Here is a 19,475-nt window from a genome sequence, read left to right on the forward strand (position 1 = left end):
TCTCTGCTGTTCTAGAATGAACATTTTAGTGGGGGAGATAAATAATCAACAATCAATATACAATTTCAGACAGCATTCACTGAAGCCATGCCAGCGCAATAACCTTTACACTAAATTCAGCACAGTGTTCAGCTAAGAATGGCAAAGGGGAAGACCTTTTTTTTCTTTTTTTTTCTTTTGGTCTCTTTAGGGCTACACCTGAGGGACATGAAAGTTCCCAGGCTATCGTTTAAATGGGCTCCATAGTTGCCGGCCTACACCACAGCCACAGCAATGTCAGATCCAGGCTGTGTCTGTGACCTACACCATAGCTCACAGCAACACCAGATCTTTAAACCACTGAGCGAGGCCAGGGATCGAACCTGTGTCCTCATGAATACTAGTCAGGTTTGTTACCATTGAGTCACAATAGGAACTGCCATTTTTGTCCTCTAAACACAAGTGTACTTTCCAAAGAATAAAACCATGTATTTTCTTAAAAGTCATGTCTCATACAAATACAAAATGAACAGTCTCAAAGATCTTATTTAGTAATTAATCAATAAGGGGACCAGTAAGATATAAGAACCAGTTTAAAGAACCAATAAAGTAACTACTTACATTGTTCAAACCAGGACTGGGAAAAGAATTTACAAATAGCTGCAAAATGGCTTTTTCCAAGGAGGGGGAATTCAACAAGAAGTTTGATGGACAAGAAGAATATTTCCTCTTGCTATCAGTTATCTACAATTTAGAGTTGAACAGATGTCTACTGAAAAAAACCCAAAAAACAAAAAAACCATGCACAACCTAAAAGCTGAGAACTATGTTTTATTTGCCAGATTTACTGAGGACTTGAGTCCAGGAGACATTCTCTCAGACAGCTCTCAGGGGCTGTTCTAAAGAGGTAAAGAAGCAGCGGATATACAGCGGTTTTTTACAAAAAAATCCCAGGTAGTCAGAACATCAAGATCACAGGGCTTTTCCATTTATGGTAAAATCCAAGAGTCTAGGCTTACTGAAACTATCCCTTTGATATGCACCTTACCATCGAGTGCCAGCAACCTATTTTTCTGCTATCCTGAATCCCCTCAGGGTGTACCACCCACTGGTGGTGGCTTCAGAGGCTGATGCCTTGATGCCACAATTTCCTTTGTTTACTGAAATGGGCAGATGACATTCTTTGCTCCCTTAGCTCCACAAGGAAAGATGGAGAGCCCCTGTAGATGCAGAATACCCAGAAAAGTGAGCCAGACAATGGCTGGTTTTTCACGGAAAACGCCTAGGTCCCTGTGTTTCACCATTTTTGTGAAATTGTGTTTCCTTGTGTGTCATTGTGTTTCATAATTTTTCCGTATAAACGTCACTCTATCATTACCCAGGAGCTAAGCAGTTCTTCCACTTTATTTTGCTTCTATTTTTCTCAATCCTTCTTAGCTGCCCTTGGCAGGGAATGGTATTTCTTTGCTTCTACCATGGAGGCGTCAGTGTGAGTTAAAACAGAAACCTAACCTTACTCCTCCAGGAAGTCCCGAATTTCTTCAGTCGAAAAGGCCCCGGAGCGGGAATTAGCCCCGCCCCGCCCCTTCCTCACAGGCCCCGCCCCTGACCAGCCCAATAATCAAACTGCGCGCAAAGGTCACGTGAGCAGCTGTTGTCCCGTGACACTTCGGAAGCGGTACGTGGCAGACGTCACTCAGAAAAGTCCTTCGTGCAGGCTTTCCGCCACCCACCTCATCTCGCCTCTCCTTTTTGCCATCAAACGCTTCTCTTGGGAATGGTGAACTACCGACCTCGCCCCCAACCAGAACTCCTCTAGACCGACGAGCTAGCTCATGCCCTCACGTGAGAGGCGGGGATTTATTAGTGCTAAGACGAGTTGCGATTCTGATTGGGCGTGAGTCTTGTCAATCTCCAGGCTTTTCCAATCAAGGGCCGCGTCCGCCCAGCTTTTCGCTCTTCTATTGGCCTGAGTGCGGGAAAGGTGGAGAAAAAGGCTAAAAGGAACTCGCGCGAGAGTGGCGCTCGGTACTCAGTGCGCAGGTGCGAAGCCTCTTGGCTGGGGCCCTGGCCGGGGGCTGGCTTGAAGACGCGTCGTTTGGTTTTGGACGCTTTGAGAGAGCCGTCTGGTATCAACCGCTGGGCGGAAGGCGTTTGTCAGGGGCCCGGCCACGAACGAGGCCCACGAGTTTCCCGATGGTGTCCATGACTTTCAAGCGGAGCCGCAGCGACCGGTTCTACAGCACCCGGTGCTGCGGCTGTTGCCATGTCCGCACCGGGACGATCATCCTGGGGACCTGGTACATGGTAAGGGCGGGCGAGGCGCGGGGATAGAAGCCCTGGGGGGAGTGCCCAAGAGTGGGAAGTGGGAGGGGGGCTGGTCCGAAAGGAAGTGAGTGTTCCCACTGGGAGGGGGTGGGGCGGGAGGCGTAGAGGACCTTCTTTGCGGGGGGGGTGGGCTCTAACTTTGAGGTGGGGAGAGTGTCTCGGAATCGGAGGGGTTGGGTGGCGATGGGAAGGTTGTTGCTTGGTAGGGTTAAGAGGAGAAAAGCAGGATTGGGAAAGGCAGAGGAGTAGCGGGCAGTGGGTGGGGGGCGGGATGAGGGTGCTAGGTTTTGGTGTGGGGGATTCTGGAAATTACCAGGTTTCGAGATCTTTTTGTGTGCTTCCGTGATCTGAAAGAACTCTCCCCTCCCCCAGTGCTTCCTGGAATTTGTTTTTCCTAACGAGACAATTAGGACCAGACCTTCATATATGCAGCGTAGTTTTAATATTATGCCTTGCCTGAAGGAAAAGTGACAGATCTGGTTTCAAAGCAGTTGTTTGTGGTTCCTTGGATCTTATTTGTTACATTGTGTTTGTGATGTAGGCAGAAAGGCCTCTGTTGTGAGTCTGGACATTGGCCTAGCGGTAATACCATTTACCAGGATTTACTTAGACTCGATTTGCCTTTTCCTGATACAGTTCCCCTACCCTGCTCTTGAGACGCTTATGCTATCAGACCCATTCCATTTTTTTGAGACCTTTATTGACAGCCTCTTCCGTTTTGGCTACATATGCTAGCATTCTCTGTGTTTTAAGATCTGTGTAATTTTATGTCATAACCAAGTTGACGGTGTTATTGATTGGGGGGTTCACTAGTAATACCTTTGTGATTTCTTATCATCTCCAGTACCCATATAGTAAATAAGCTAATTTGTGACTTCTAAATATGTGATTCTATTTAGGTAGTTATGATGACTTTACAGACGTTTTGACAAACCTCATGTTGTGTACTTGGCCACATTTGCTAATGACTTCGTGATTTTAAAAATTTGTATTACTTTTGGTTTGGGAAACTGTGGCATTAGTGAGACTGCAGTTTTCTGATAACTTCTCTGAACTGCAAAAAAGGAAGAGCTTTACCACACATTCTTTTTGCCTTTCTTCTCTTTACTTGCTACCCCAAAGCCTCCATCGAAACTATTATCATTTGCCAAACACCAGTTGAAAATCATCCTCAGGCAGATAGATACAGGTTCATGGCCCACCCCCAGGGGGCTACCTGAGCTCCCCATTATTCCTGATTGCTGTGTTTTTACAGTCTGTTTTAATGTACATTAAAAACAACAAAACTTGACTGTGTAGGCTTATTTGCATGTTTCAAAATTTATTGTAATATTTCCTGTACTTTTATGTTAGGAAACATCATCTTAGTGCTATAGTTAAATCACATTTCCTCCACAGAGACCCCCCTCCCCCTTGTTTTATATTTTAACTAATTTGTAACACTGGACATTGATTAAGTTCATGGCAGTAGCAGCATTGTGTTTCTTTTTAGGGTCGAACCCGTGGCATATGGAGGTTCCCAGGCTGTGTTTCTTCATATTGCTCAGCGTCTGGGTCTTCAGTTTCTTTTGTTTGTCCTTAGCTCTGCTTTCCCTGAATAATTCAAATCTTTAGGGTCCTCAAGACTCAACCTTGCCTCTTTGGAAGATAACCTTCCCTCCTACTTAACTGAGAGAGCCCAGCAGCCTGGGACTCTTGCCTGCAAGCTTAATTTTCCTGTTTCTTCTCAGATTCTTCCCTCCATTCACAGAACAAAGGATTTCTAACTCCTCCTCAAGAAGAAAATAAGCACCATCTCAATTTCAGCCATCTGAATGTAATTGGCTGTATTTCTTTCCAAGGCAGATTTTTTTGATGCTGTGGGCTCAGCTCATAAAAATTAAAGGAATAGCAGGGAAGAGTAGGAGCTATAAACCACAAAACTCAAAATGCAGAGGGAAGAACTTTAGTAAGGGCATTTCTTCTGAACTAGAGAGCGGGGAGTTTTAATTCTGTCTCCCACTGGAAGGACTCGACATGAGAAAAAAATCCGTGCTTTAGTTTCATTAAAAAAAAAAGTGCCATGGATATTGTTTCTTTGCACAGATTTTTCTGGTTAGGAGAATATTACTAGCTGCCTAAATTAATTAACATGTTTTAAGAGATCTTGATCATCTACAATGTATGGCTATGGTGCACATACAAAAAGGATAAATCACTGGGACCTATGTTATTCGTCTTTTGTATTCTTATTATCTGCCACACACAGGCTCCCAAGTGTTTCTTGCCTTGACTCTGGCATCTGCCTTTAAGATATTGATGCTATTGCAAAGAACTTTGGAGCACAGATACAACCATGCAATTTATGGTACAGTTTCAAGGGAGAAGGAAGTGGTCAGTAGTATCAGATTCAAATTAGATTAAGGACTGGAAAAGGCCGTTGGTTTTGGCAATTACAGTTTTTGCCGGTGACTTTGAAAAGTGTGGCTTCAGAATCATAGCAGTGTAAATGCACACTTTTCTGCTTAGTTGGGAAGACACATGACATTTAGAAAAACAAGACCAGGGAGACACAAACAGAGGACTTGTCCACATAGTTGCATTTTGTTGCTAAAGAAAAGCTTCTTTATTAAGACAGGAATACTACAGGAGTGGGTGAAGTAGAATGTCACTTCCCTCTCCAGGTACCTTGTCAGGATCCTCTTCCTCTGCTGTTCCAGGTGGTAGAATATTGATGATCCTCTTTAGATGATCCTGTGCTGTTTGGAAGGTGGGGGTGCAGTCCTCCCTCCTGCTGGGGCAGACACTGTGTCAGTGACTTTGTATCTGATACAGTGTCATTGCATTTCTAGCAACTCCTTCTGGTCTACTGTTAAGGTGCGTGTACACTGTATATTGAAGGATTAATTGTGATATTAAATAGTGCGGTAGAACACCAGACACAGAAGCTAGAACCAGTTATATGCACCAGCTCTGAGGTGTTAGCCTTTGGCATTTAGATTTGAAAGAAGCATGCCTGGCAGAATACCTGGTTTAAGTGTTAGGAAATTTCAGAATGAGTTGCGCTTTAAACTCTGACATTCATCAGTTGTTTTCTCTATCATTTATTGAATATTTTGAAGCCAGACGATTTTAAACAACAGTTTCTTATGTGGTATAAGTTCAGATGTTTATTGAACGATTGAAAATGAGCTTAGGAGTTGCTGCAAGGGCGTCCTCCTTCGCAGTTAATGGTGTAGTACAAAAAGACATTGGGAGCGTTTGGTATAATTTTAGGTTGGTGGAAAGATTTAATATATGGCTCACTTTTCATGAGCATCTTAAGTGTAAAGAATCTAAAAGTTAGGTAGCTGGGAAAGACTTGAAGACAGGCTACCTCAAGCTATATTGTTTCTAGTTCCCGCCCCTGACTCCTTTAAGTAAAGTATAGCTTGTTTGTATTTCCAAGTTAGAATCTTGTCTCAAACCCCCCCCCTTTTTTTTTTTGCCTCAGTGCCTTTGCCTATGCTATTCTTGCTCACCAAAATGCTCCCTCCTCAAGTCACTTTTTAAAACTATTGAGAAAAATCTCAACGACACAAAAATGGTGAAATAGTATAAAAACCTCCCATTCACTCGTCACAGCTTCTGTCATTAACAGCCATTTTGCCAATTCCAGTTAGTTTTTTAATGGTTACTTCACTTCTTTTCTTGGTGGCGCTTTGTAGCTTCCCAGCCAGAGGGATCTAGTGTCCTTGCTATGTACTTGGAAAAGTTACTGCATACCTATTTGTATGTACTTACTGAATAGTACTGATTACACATTAGTGTGATGATCTTTTTAAAATTTTTCTCCTGCACAAAAGAATACCCTCCCTGAGGGAGGAAGATGATTTGTCTTCTTGTATAAAATGTGTTAAGTAGTAACTTAATAATTAGAGCATTGGAAGTATTCATTAGACATTCGTTAAATGAATTGTCTCCAAAAATAGTAGAAATAACTCATTTGTAACTGCACATCTGGTAAACAACTATATACGAACATTTGATTGTAATACATGTATATTTAACAAAAGTAGTTTTAAAGATGGTCAGCTTTGATCTCTATCTGATGGCAGCTCTCTGCTGACTTGCCCAGACCCTCATCAGCATGCCCTGAGACATTGTTCTAATTACAGTCTTCGCACATATTGGCGTGTGGCTAAACACGCTCTGAGGAAAGTAAAGAATAATGATTAAAAAAAAAAACAACACATACAGAAACAAAAACCAGTCTTCAAGGAATCTTCTGGGATGGGTGTGGCAGTGAAATGAAAAAGCTGAGAGGAATTACTTTCTGGAGGCTGAGTGCCTCCAAGGATCTGACACCGTTCCTTTGAAACAACTGAAATCTGACACATCTGTTCTCTGTTGTTGTATGCTTATTTTAAGTGTGCAAAGGGCTTACAGAAATGTAACACAGACCATACTGTTTAACCCACTAACTCCAGTACTTCTCCATTGGTGTGGCCATTGCCCCTGCTGTTACCTATTTGTATATATGCTGCATTCTGTACCTCTCCATATTACTAGGTTTAAAAGCCGGTCATTATTTTAATTACATTTTTACTAGTTTTCTTTCCTGAATGCAGTAAAAGGGAAAAAATGAATCAGAAGTAAATATTCTGGATTGGTTTGTAGGCTGTTGCTCTCCAGAGAAATTTTATCTTACAAGACCATAAAGTTAGTTTTATGTATATTTTGAAAAATGCTATATGGAGCTTAGTAGAAATATCTATTGTAACCAAAAGCAAGTAGGATAGGGATTTCATCCTTGTGGTGCAGTGGGTTAAGGATCCCAAGTTGTCACTGCAGTGTTGTCACTGCATCAACTTGGGTCGCTGCTGTGGCCGGTTTTGATTCCTGGCCTGGGAAACATCCACATGCTGTGGGCGGGGCCAAAAAACAACAACAGCAAAAAAAAAAAGGCAAATAGGATAGGGTCTATATATGAGCACAAGTAGGTGCTCAGTGATGAATCTTTAAGATCACAGGATGTAGTACTAAAATACAAGTTGGGATTCTAATGAAATATAATGAATTCAATGAAGATTTGAAAATGTGAGCTTTTAGTGGAGTAGTACTGAACTTATTTTACCTTGTTTTAACTAATTTCTTGGTCCTTTTGATTAGAACTGTGATGGATTGTTTGATATTCAGGAGTATGACTCACAATGAAATGAAATTTGAAGTGTCCCTAATGCTGGAGATGGTGATAGTGGGTGAGTCTGTGACTTACCCATAGAAGAGAAGAGATTTGTATAAATCCTACATGTGATACAAATATTTTTAAAAGGGAAATTAAACTCTTAATTTTTTTTTTTTTTTTTGTCTTTTTGCCTTTTATAGGGCTGCTCCCCACGGCATATGGAGGTTCCCAGGCTAGGGGTCGAATCGGAGCTGTAGCCACCAGCCTATGCCAGAGCCACAGCAACGCCAGGTCTGAGCTGTGTCTGCAACCTACACCACAACTCATGGCAACGCCAGATCCTCAACCCACTGAGCAAGGCCAGGGATCGAACCCAAAACCTCATAGTTCCTAGTCAGATTCGTTAACCACTGAGCCACGATGGGAACTCGAAACTCTTTATAATTTTTTTAAATTTATTTTATTGAAATATACTTTATTTACAGTGTTAGGTTAAACTCCTAAATAATTTTGGTGTGTCGTTTCCTTCATTTAGTAATTGAGTTTGTGTGTTTTTCTTGACATGAGAGTATTTTTCTGTACAGTCTGAGCTTTTAAACTGTGACTGTATTGTGCTTAACAAAGAAAAGTTTTCCGAGTTGATTTAGAACTGATTTCTATACACAGAAGATACAGTTGTTTTGGTAGATATATCTGATTGTTCAATAATTAATTCACCTAATCGTACACCACATACACTGTCCAAGACCCATTGCAATAAAAAAGGACAGTAGGAGTTCCCGTTGTGAGTCAGCAGTAATGAACCTGACTAGTATCCATGAGGATGCGGGTTCGATCCCTGTCACTGCTCAGTGGCTTAAGGATCTGGTGCACAGATGCAGCTCGGATTTGGCATTGCTGTGGCTGTGGTGTAGGCAGGCAGCTGTAGCTCCCATTCAACCCCTAGCCTGGGAACCTCCATATGCCGCAGGTATGGCCCTGAAAAGAAAAGGGGGGGGCAATAAAAAAAATCAGCCTTCAACTGGGGAGTCACCTTGCACATATAGTCTCTTACAAGAGATTCTTACATATAGTCTCTTTCACAAGCTTTTGAAGGGTAAAATGCCTAGCTTTTCAGCAGTGCAAGGGAAAAGGCATGTACCTGAGCATGTTTTATTTAGAAGTAAAGTATAAACATTTTATACCCTTAGATAATGGTTTCTTTTGGAAAGATCTCAAAACAGGTGTTGCTTAGGAATGGTTGTAAGTAATCCTGCAGTGCTAAGAGGCAGGATGTCTTAAAGAGAACCAGGGTTTGTATCCTAGCTCCTCTTAGCAGCTCAGTGAGCTTAACTCAAGGTACTTCACTTTGCTGAAGAACCTTAGTTTCCCCACCTGCAAATGGGTGTTAATACTTGACAAGGTTGTTGTGAGGAATAAGTGAAGTAATCTGTGCAAATTTACTTGATTTATAGTGTATCCTCAATTGATTCTGAATTAGATACTGTGATGTTGTTTATCTTAAAGATAAAACTTGGACTGCTTATCTTAGAGAGTATGGAATGCCTTTAACTGTTAAGCTGTGTGTTATTTATCACTCAGGGTGGTCAGAAGAGGGCTACAAAGTAGAGATTGTTTCAAATACTCTTGATAAAGCTCAGCTATCCCTTGAAAGTATCAAATGTTCGGCTTTTCACAAAGGCAAGGAAGACAGATTCTGTGAACTTTAGATAGGGAAACCTATTCCAATCCTCCCTGAGATTTCCTATCAAATCATTAGAGGGCTTGTTTGGAGCACTTAAAGGAAGTGATGCCTCCTGGGATAACTGTTACAGCTAACATTAATAGCTTGAGGCAGAAAGAATTTCCTTTTCCAGTTGGAGTTACACCCTGGTAGACTAGATATCATGATGGGATTTCAACAAGATGTTCGACAAAGTTTCAGGATGTTCTTCTGGACCAGATAGACTTTTTTTTTTTTTAATTTTTTGGCCCTGTCCTCAGCTTGTGGAAGTTCCCGGGCCAGGGATCAAACCCATGCCACAGGAGCAACCAGAGCCTCTGCAGTGACGATGCAGGATCCTTAACATGCTGCACCACAAGAGAACTCCCAGGCCTGGGCCGCTGCAGTGATAACACTAGATCCTTTCTCTACTGTGCAACATGGGAGCTCCTATTTTAAGCTATTCTTAAAGTGGTATTGTGTATTTTATCTCACAGGTAGTCCCTTTTTTAGGTCTTTGTTACTTCAAGTAAAACAATGTTAAGCAGACATCTAAAGATTGTGCTAAAGACTGGTTCTTTGTTAATAATGTAATCGACAAAATGTTGTCTTTCATAGGTGGTCAACCTGTTGATGGCAATTTTGCTGACTGTTGAGGTGACACATCCAAACTCAGTGCCAGCTGTCAACATTCAGTATGAAGTCATTGGCAATTACTATTCATCTGAGAGAATGGCAGGTATGTTTTTAGTTGAAAATATCTCCTGCTAATTACACATACTTACTATTTAGAGGATTAAACTTTTTTTCCTCTTTTCTCTCTCCTGTCGCTGGCCTATAGAAGTTCCTGGGCTTGGGATCAAAGCTGTGCCACAGGAGCAACCAGAGCCACCACAGTGGTAATGCCAGATCCTTAACCTGCTGTGCCACAGAACTCCTAGTTTAGCTTTTGTCATAAAGCTCTGTATTTCATTACATTTGATCCATCAGTGAAGGGTTTTTTTTTAATTGGTTATTAATTTAAATGATTTATTGTTTCTGATCCATCAGTGAAGTTGTTTTTTTTTTTTTAATTGGTTATTAATTTAAATGATTCATTGTCCATAGGTCTAACCTATTTCTAGAAACCAGGTAGCATTTTTGTGGCATCTGTTATACATTGTAGTGAGATACTAGTAACAGTTGAACATACTGTGTTTTTAAAGTGTTTCTGGTTTTTTTTTGAACGAGTCTCCTGATTGTCTTTTCTAGTATAGTGCTTTGATTTTGTTGTCAGATTGAGAGCAGAAATACCAAGAATATACAGAAACATTCCTTCTGGCATTTATTTTTTTTCTGAGTAATCTGTTTTTCTTTAAATCCAGAATAGAAAAATATAACTAGTTTCCAGTGGCGATTTTTGGCATTTATAAAACACTAATTTTAGCTGTAAAATTTTACTGAACCAGCTAATGTCAGAATTTTCCCTTTTCATGTGTGTTCCTCTTAAAATTGAGGTATAGGAAAGGATTCAGGGTCATTGAGAGTCTTAAACGTCTGTACAACTAGCCCTTTTGCTAAAGCTGCAGAGAAGTCACAGGTCTGTTGCATGTTGCATGAGTGTTCTCCCTTTTGTAGAGAAAATCACATGTATTCACTGTTAGATTTTGTTGATTATAGTCTACCAAGCCCCCTCCCCTTTTTTTTTTTTTTTTGCTTTTTAGGGCCGTACCTGAGGGATATGGAAGTTTTCCCAGGCTATGGGTTGAATCAGAGCCACAGCTGCCAGCCTGCACCACAGCAACTCGGGATCCGAGCCGCATCTGCGACCTACACCACAGCTTGTAGCAAGGCTGGATTCCCGACCCACTGAGCGATGTCAGGGATCGAACCTGTGTCCTTATGGATACTAGTCAGATTCGTTTCTGCTGCACTACAACAGGAATTCCCCAAAGCCCTGTTAAGAGAATATAAAAATGCATAATTCTTAGTCATATGATAGTTGGTGTTTCTTTGGAATGTAAAAACAGAGCCAGTGAGCACAAAGTTAATTTCTGATCATTGGTGTGATTGCAAGGTGTGTTTTTTTTGTTTTTGTTTTTTTTAATGTTATTAGGGTCACACCCTTGGCATATGGAAATTCCCAGGCTAGGGGTCGAATCGGAGCTCTAGTTCTAGCTACTAACTACTGCCCACAGCCACAGTCACAGCAATGCGGGATCTGAGCCATATCTGTGACCTACACCACAGCTCACGGCAATGGTCCTTAACCCACTGAGCCAGGCTGGGATTGAACCAGAGTTCTCTCATGGGTACTAGTCGGGTTCGTTACCACTGAGCCACGATGGGAACACCTGATTACCAGTTTTTTAATGAGGTTTGTGATTATTTTTAATCAGCTGAAAAGGGATGACACTCAGTATGTAAGAGATACTTCTGCAGCATATGCACGCAGTTTTTCATGTATGAATTTGTCTTTATTTGTGTTCACTATGGAAATTGATGAACACTCAAGGACCTCCCAGAGGAGGTTTCATTGTGGTGGTGGGTGGAAACCTGAGGTTCTTCTCTGGCATCTAGCCCCTCGTATTTTGTTTGCTTTATTAATTTGCAAATGCTGGAGCGACTTGTCAGAGGCATTGAATATGTTTCCTACCCACCACCACCTCTCTCCTCTGTTTTGCTATTTGTTGCTCCAGTGGAAGACCTTGAACTTCACCTTCAGTATTTTAAGAAAATGAAATAAATGTGTAATCTGCTAATAACAGATTCTTGAAAGCTGATTGTTTGAAGTACAAACTTTTCTTTCAAGTTTGTCAGTACCAGTCCTGTATAACTTCATACTTCGTTTAGTTCTTCCTGGGGGTTCCCACTGTGGGGCAGTGGGTTAAGACTCCCAACTGCAGTGGCTCGGGTCACTGCAGAGGTGCAGGTTTGATCCCCGGGCTGGCACACTGGGTTAAAGGATCCAGCGTTGCTGCCGCAGTGGTTCAGATTCAGTCCATGGCACAGGAACTTCTGTATGCCGTGGGTGTGGCCAGAACATTTAAAAATAATAATAAAAATAATTCTTCCCTTGAGCCATCCTAGAGCCATTTCGTGTGCTGAGGCAGGGAGGCCCTTTACATCCCTGACATTTAGCTGTCCTACATCCTCTAGGAAAATGTGAAGAAGGCTATTCTTAGTTTAGTGCCACATATTGATACCATTTGTATTGCCAGGTGACAGGATAGTACATGACATTTATCTGATAGTGAGAACATTCAGCATTTAGTCTAATCATTCAGATTCTTCATGCAAGAGGCATGGAGTCAACTTCATATTTGTGCTAGTAAGTCAAATATGGTTTAGTTTTTTTTTTTTTTTTTTTTTTTTTTTTGAGATTACTTGCATGCTTTTTTGTTTTGTTTTGATTGAGACTACCTGGGTGCTTTGTGAGAAAGTTTAGTGAACCTGGATTAATGTAAAAAAAGGGAGCAACCTGAGGAACTGCTGAATGAAGAAGAAAATAGACCCTTGTGTAGCAGAGGAGCCAAGGTTGGAGGGATGCTGGGTGGAGAGTTCAGATGTTGAGATGGGGGTTGATGGAAACCTTGGATTTCAGATGATGTGTTTTATCTAAGGCAAGCAAGGGCATCTGTAGCATTCTGTGTTAAAGACGTCTGTCTCTTAAGCAAATACCAGCCTTTCACTCCAGTTAAATCCTCCTTGTCTCACAAGACCCAACTTGGTTCATTTCTTTCATATTTTTTCATGAGTTCTGTAGGCAAAACTAATTGTTTCTGCTTCTGTGGTAGCACTTGCCACATTGAATTATAATTATCTATTTGCACGTCTTCAGAAGTTAGGCTCTGGACAGAGGTCTGTCTCCCTGGCAGAGGACCTGGTTCACATGCTATCCTAAGTCAGTGTCAGCAACTTGAGGCAGTTTAACAAACAAGAAAAACAAAGGCACACATTTCTCAAGTTTCATTACTTAATGCTGAGGCAGATTTTTTTTTTTTTTTTTTTTACTTTTTTGGCCTTGGATGTTTTCATAGCCAGTCTTGAAAATAATTCAGATGTTTTAAAGCTAGCTTTTAAAACACTATTTTGGGAGTTCCTATGGTGGCTCAGTGGTTAACGAATCCGACTAGGAACCATGAGGTTGCAGGTTCAATCCCTGGCCTTTCTCAGTGGGTCAAGGATCTGGCATTGCTGTGAGCTGTGGTGTAGGTTGCAAACGGCTCGGATCCTGCATTTTCTGTGGCTGTGGTGTAGGCTGGTGGCTACAGCTCTGATTTGACGCCTAGCCTGGGAACCTCCGTATGCCGCAGGAGCAGCCCAAGAAATGGCAAAAAGACAAAAAACAACAACAACAACAAACCCCTACTATTTTGTTATGAAGAGCTTTATTTTTGTTATGTAAGTAGCTTAATTAGCTTTTTTTGTTCTTGTTTTCTTAGATAATGCCTGTGTTCTTTTTGCGGTCTCTGTTCTTATGTTTATAATCAGTTCAATGCTGGTTTATGGAGCAATTTCTGTAAGTATCCTATGTTTTTACCTTTTAGAGTTTGGCTTTTACTGAGTGCTACTTAGCTATTTCACATATGTGATGTGATGTTGTGGTTGCTATTTTTTTCCCTCAGTATCAAGTGGGTTGGTTGATTCCATTCTTCTGTTACCGGCTTTTTGACTTCGTTCTCAGCTGCCTGGTTGCTATCAGTTCTCTAACTTACTTGCCAAGAATCAAAGAATATCTGGATCAATTAGTAAGTGTGTATGCTAATTAAACTTTTTTTTTTCTCATTTTAGGTAAAATATTTACATTGAAATTCAGAGTCAGCTTTTAGATACTATTTTTATTTTAACCTACCCTGTTTATGATTTAGCGTTTTAAAATAATTACTATTCCTGCTTTTAACAATCATGTTGACTCCATTAAGATGAAAATAGAATATATTTTTACCATACCATGTAGATAATCCTATATTAAGTCCCTCAAGCTGGATATCCTAGAACCTCAGGAGTATTTCAACTTTAGAGCATATGAAACATACAATACTCTGACGGTATTTGGCACTCATTAGAGTCATGGCTTTCTGTCTTTGCAAGTACCTGTAGATATTTGAGTGCCCGCTGTAGCCTTCGTTCTCTCCTGGGCAAACTGTTAGTGAATGGTGTAGCTGTAAACAAAACTTCTTTTCTTCAAGGAGCAAACGCGTGTATGTGGGGAGTTAAGCAATGATGGTCTCGTCTGCGATAATGAATTAGGGCCCCCCATGACAGCAGCAAAGGAGGCTCGAAGGTCAAAGCCGTGCGGTGGAGGGGCAGGGAGCACTCTGGCCTGACGTAAGGTCTGGGTGGAGGTGAAGGATCCAGATAAATGAAAGTTTATTTCAGAAATGCTGTCTTATAGAAGAGTTGTTTTCTCGAAACCCACTTCAGATAGTCCATTTTGCATACCACCAAGTTTATCATTCATTCACGCAGAAAACATTTGTTGATTGCTTCCTGTGTGCAGGGCACTCTGCTAGGTCCTAGAGCTGTGTCAGTAAAACTGACTTTAAAGTGAAAGAATTGGAAAGTTGACTGTTTTTTGTTTTTTTTAGGGTTGAATCCGAGGCATATGGAAGTTCCCAGGCTGGGGGTCGAATCGGAGCCATAGCCACTGGCCCACACCGCAGCCACAGCAACCCCGGATCTGAGCTGCGTCTTCCACCTACACTGCAGCTCACGGCAGTGCCGGATCCTTAACCCACTGAGTGAGGCCAGGGATCCAAGCCCTCGTCCTCATGAATACTGCTTGAGTTTGTTACCACTGAGCCACAACGGGAACTCCAGAAGTTGACAGTTATTGAGTTAACATCGTGATAAAAGCAGGGAAGGAAAAGTGTTGGCTGCTTTGTGAGTGGGTGTCACACAGATAGCAGACCTGGCCTGGGAAGTAAGGTTTGAATTGCCCTCCAGAGTCTGCATAGGACTGAGGGGAGGGAAAGTGCAGAAGAAGGCGTTCTGTCTAAGAGCTACCTGGAGGCGGGAGGGCAGCTGACAGTGTCAGGAGACTAAAGGAGAACCTTGGCGGCCTCACCCACATGCAGGGACAGGAGCAACATGAGATAGGGCTGGGGAGACGAACCGGGGCAGAGCCTGCAGACCTGCTCAGCCGTGGTCAGCAGCTTCCTAAGCTTAGTTCTCTCCGATCTGTCATCTCTGGCTGAAAATCTGCAAACCTTCTGAGTAAAATTTCTAGCATTCACCATTTTCGATTTCTAGAAATCAAGAAGCTGACCCTTTTTGATTTCTAGATGAAGGCTTAACAGTTTTATCACAAGAACACCCTTAGCTAGGGTTTGGGATTGGTATGCGGATATGATTTTCTTTTTCTTTCTTTCGTGTTTTTCTGTTTTGTTTTTTGGTCCTTCGGGATTTCTGTGTGCTGCTTTTTAATGAAAATGTAAAGTTATTTGGGTCTTTGTGTTGGCATTTCCATTAAAATAATTGTATGTTTTAAAAAATAAAATGAACTTTATAGAAAAACATCGAAAGGAATTTACTACTGCTTTTATAGAACCCCAGTGGTTTCTCCCTTCTGTTTTATTCACTTGGTGTCTCAGACTGGAAAATATTTTCTTTGTTGGCCAGCTTGTATGTAAATCCTAAATTATTCTTTTGTAATACCCTTCTCCCTGGACCTGGCTCATTGCCATGTATGCAGTAAATGCTAAAGAAATATTTGAATAAATAAATACAGCTGATCCTTCTCAATAAAACATCATATGTCGCCAGGAAATAGTATAATCCCAGGCTTCATAATCAGGGGCATACCTTCTTTGTGTCCCTTTCTGATGAGTGTTGAAATTAATTGACACTTGGCTTTTAAAAAATTATTTTCCCCACGTAGGACGGAATAGTTAATCTTGGCATCTCCCAACTGAGTAACTCAGTGATCCAGGGACATATCTGGGGTCATGTAAAGGAGATAGACCAGAGGCCGGAAAGATATAAAATAAAGAGAAAACAAGCTCGGTTTAGACTCTGAGGAGTAGTCTAGGTATTCATACATTTTAAGTGATCAATAGCATGCATTAATGATGAGGCTTGAGAGTATTTTGAGTTAAATTCTGTTTATAAGTTTTTATTAGAATATCAGTTCTGACTTGGGTGCCTTGTGTTTGTATTCTTAAGATGCTCTCTAGGTAACCACAGAGTACATGCGCCATGGCTGAGTTACAGGGTGTATGTGTCTGAGGTCCATGGTGTACTTAGGGCTCACTTTGGGTGTTGTGCCTTCTGGGGGTTTGGACCAGTGTGTAATGACATGTACTCACCATTATGATGTCATACAGAAGAGTTTGCCTGCTCTAAAAATCCCTTCTGCTCTGGCTGTTCACCCCCCTCCTTTTTTATAGCCTGATTTCCCCTATAAAGACGACCTCCTGGCATTGGACTCCAGCTGCCTCCTGTTCATTGTTCTTGTGTTCTTTGCCTTGTTCATCATTTTTAAGGTGAGTTGCTGACTGAATACTTGGGGGTGGGGGGTGGGGGCGTTTGGACAGTGACACGGTTCATCTGAGCCTTCTTTTTACCTTGTCTCCTTGCAGTCAGCAGTGAGTGAGTGTTTATTCTGACGTGGTGGTAGAGATAACTTCTAGGGAATGTTCTTCCTTTTGTTTTCAGGCAAATGGTTAGAAATGCCAGGATTCTTCCTAAGTGGAAGGAACATCATTATGCTTTTGGACATGGTTCATGATTAGGATTGAAAATAAGTTAAAATTCCCAAGGTTCAGAAGTAGCATTTCTCCTGCAGCACAGTGGTCACACTTGAACCCCCAAACTCTGATCTCTCTGTTAGATAGTGGTAATAGGAGTGTCCGAGTGGCGCAGCGGGTTAGGAATCCCGTGTTGTCACTGCTGTGGCACAGGCTTCCTCCCTGTCCCAGGACTTTCTGCATGCCGTAAGTGCAGCCAAAAACAAACAAGCAAGCAAGCCAACAACCACAGTGGTAATAAAACCTGTGACATTTGAGTGAGGGCAGGTAGGGGGAGCACCTGGCCTGCGCTAGGTCCAAGCGGATAGAGATCCCTTCTCCGTAGAGAAAGCGGGAGAGAGCACTCTAAGACGCTTATTTTAGAGCACCGAGTCTGCTGAGTTTCCAGCATATGTAAATTTTGTTTGTATTCTTTTAGGCTTATCTAATCAACTGTGTTTGGAACTGTTACAAATACATCAACAACAGAAACATGCCAGAGATTGCTGTGTATCCTGCCTTTGAAGCACCTCCACAGGTGAAGGCCCCTTTAACATAGTAAAACTTGGGGAGCCACTGTGGATTATTCCCAAGAGGAGCACCTGGATCTCCACTTTCTTGTCATTGCCGTAACTGTGGTTTAGGGTATGGAAAAGGGTAAATTCACACGTCTCGGCATTTCCCAGTTGGAATCCCGAGAACACGGGCTAGAGGCACCCTGCACTGCTCGTCTCAGTCAGTTTGGCCAATAGGTTGGGTTCATAAGTGTTCTCCAAGTATCACACTTTGAGGGGGGGATCAGACAGGGGACAGTATTGTGAGCAGTGCCAGGCTCTTGGCTTTGGGAACTTCTAAGGCAGCGTACTTCCATCAGCTGAATCTTGTGTTGCTTTCCGGAAACATCAGTATGATCCAGAGGGGAAGCTGATTTTCCTCTGGGGAGGTAAATGCAGCGGATTTCATGAATCTGTTGGGGAGGCCTACCTCCCAGGCCCTCAGTTGCCGCTGTGCTGTCCTCCCAGGTTTCCAACATGTGGAATGGATGTGGCCTCTGTAGGGTTAGTCTGTCACGTGAGAGTCACTTAGGTTCAAAAAAGCCACCCTCCTCCATAGGTGTGCCCTTGACCTTGGAGCAAATAATACAAGTACTTGATCCTTTAACCACAGATTCAGATGAAATTCAGGATCCAGCCTCATGTTGGAGGCGTCCTTTAGCATGGTTCAGCGGGGCCCTTGAGCGATCCTCAATCCCTGAGGTGTGCTTGGCACTGCTGCTCTCTCAGTCACAGTGGAGTGAGGGGCGGGCAGTGGCACATACCTTGTGTCAAGGCATCCTGGTGGCCTGGGTCTGTTCAGAAGCAGGGTTTTGTCTGCCTGACCTGCTTCCGTCATGCATCTCTAGCAGCCTTGATCAGAGCCTCGTAACCTGCACATAAAATTCTAGGTTGTTAGTCATCTCTTCTCTCAGCGGCTACAATTGGCTCTTGGACGGCATGGGTTTGAGCGGCGAGGGCCCACTGATAAGCGGATGTTTGTCACCAGTAAATTCTACGGTACTGCAGCATCTGCGTTGATTCCGCAGATGTGCAACTGCAGACACAGAGGGCAGACGCAGTGATATGTGGATTTTCAGCTATGTGGAGGGTCTGTGCCCCTAACTCCCCACATTGCCCCCAGGTCAGGGGCACCTAGCTGACAGTTTTTTCAGTTCTTCTCTGTAGGTTTGTGTACCCCTAGTTAAGGTATTAAATCTGAAAGCGGAATTATTCCAAGTAGGATTTTAAAGGAGAATTAAGTCAATGTAATTTTTTTCTCTCTTCAGTATGTTTTGCCAACCTATGAAATGGCAGTGAAGATGCCTGAGAAAGAACCCCCGCCTCCTTACATACCTGCCTGAAGAAATGCTGCCTTTGTCAATAAACCCTATACCAGCTTTTCGTCTTGTTTATTTTACAGAATGCTGCAATACAGGGCTCTTCAAACTTGTTTGATATAAAGTACATTTTACTTTAAGCATTTATTTTCAAACACTAACAAGCTTGTTGGATATCTATGAAAAGACTTTTGTTGTTTTGTTCAGTATATTACATTTTAATAGTTTTTGAAGACAATCTAGGTTAAGAGCAAAATGCCATTGTTTGCCTTTGATTGGGGGGTGGGAAGGGGGCATTCTCCACACATAATCTTTTTTAACTTTGCACTTTCTTCATATCACAGTTTGTATTTTGGTTATTTGCTGCCCTGGATACTTTCAGGAAGAATGAAGTAAATACTCGGGGTGGGCAAGTTTAGTATAAGATCTGAAGTTTTCAGCTGTGAAAAAAACAAAAAATATACTACATTTTATCTTGACTGTGGGTGATGATGGTTGCATGTTTCTAATTTGTACGTGTTTCCATCTTTGTGATAAGATGCTTTAATAAATCTCTTAAATATTTATTGTTGTTTTTTCATCTGTCATCCTCTTTTGGTAGGTAAAATGCAACATTTTCCATTATAATAAACTCTCTGCCATGGTTTTTTGATACTTTGAAAATAGCCATAGCCCAGCTCAGTGGACCAACTCAGCGCTATTCCTGGGTGGGAAATAGTGGACCATCATGGCCTCTAG

General features: G+C 42.0%; 1 protein-coding gene across 2 annotated transcripts; it reads left to right on the forward strand.

Annotated features, from left to right (window-relative positions):
* Positions 888-19,301, forward strand: LAPTM4A (lysosomal protein transmembrane 4 alpha). Of its 2 annotated transcripts, XM_021087809.1 has the most exons (8): positions 2,038-2,286; positions 9,774-9,894; positions 9,997-10,054; positions 13,580-13,656; positions 13,763-13,885; positions 16,526-16,621; positions 17,304-17,402; positions 18,687-19,221. In XM_021087809.1, exons 2-8 carry the CDS (start codon positions 9,853-9,855, stop codon positions 18,759-18,761), a joined length of 570 nt encoding a protein of 189 aa, XP_020943468.1. In that variant the 5' UTR covers positions 2,038-2,286; positions 9,774-9,852; the 3' UTR covers positions 18,762-19,221. The 2 variants fall into 2 exon arrangements, with proteins under 2 accessions (XP_005662781.1, XP_020943468.1); XM_005662724.3 differs by lacking the exon at positions 9,997-10,054 and having other exon boundaries at positions 888-2,286; positions 18,687-19,301.

This window comes from Sus scrofa, chromosome 3 (genome assembly GCF_000003025.6).
Source record: "Sus scrofa isolate TJ Tabasco breed Duroc chromosome 3, Sscrofa11.1, whole genome shotgun sequence".
In the NCBI taxonomy this organism is placed as follows: Eukaryota; Metazoa; Chordata; class Mammalia; order Artiodactyla; family Suidae; genus Sus; species Sus scrofa.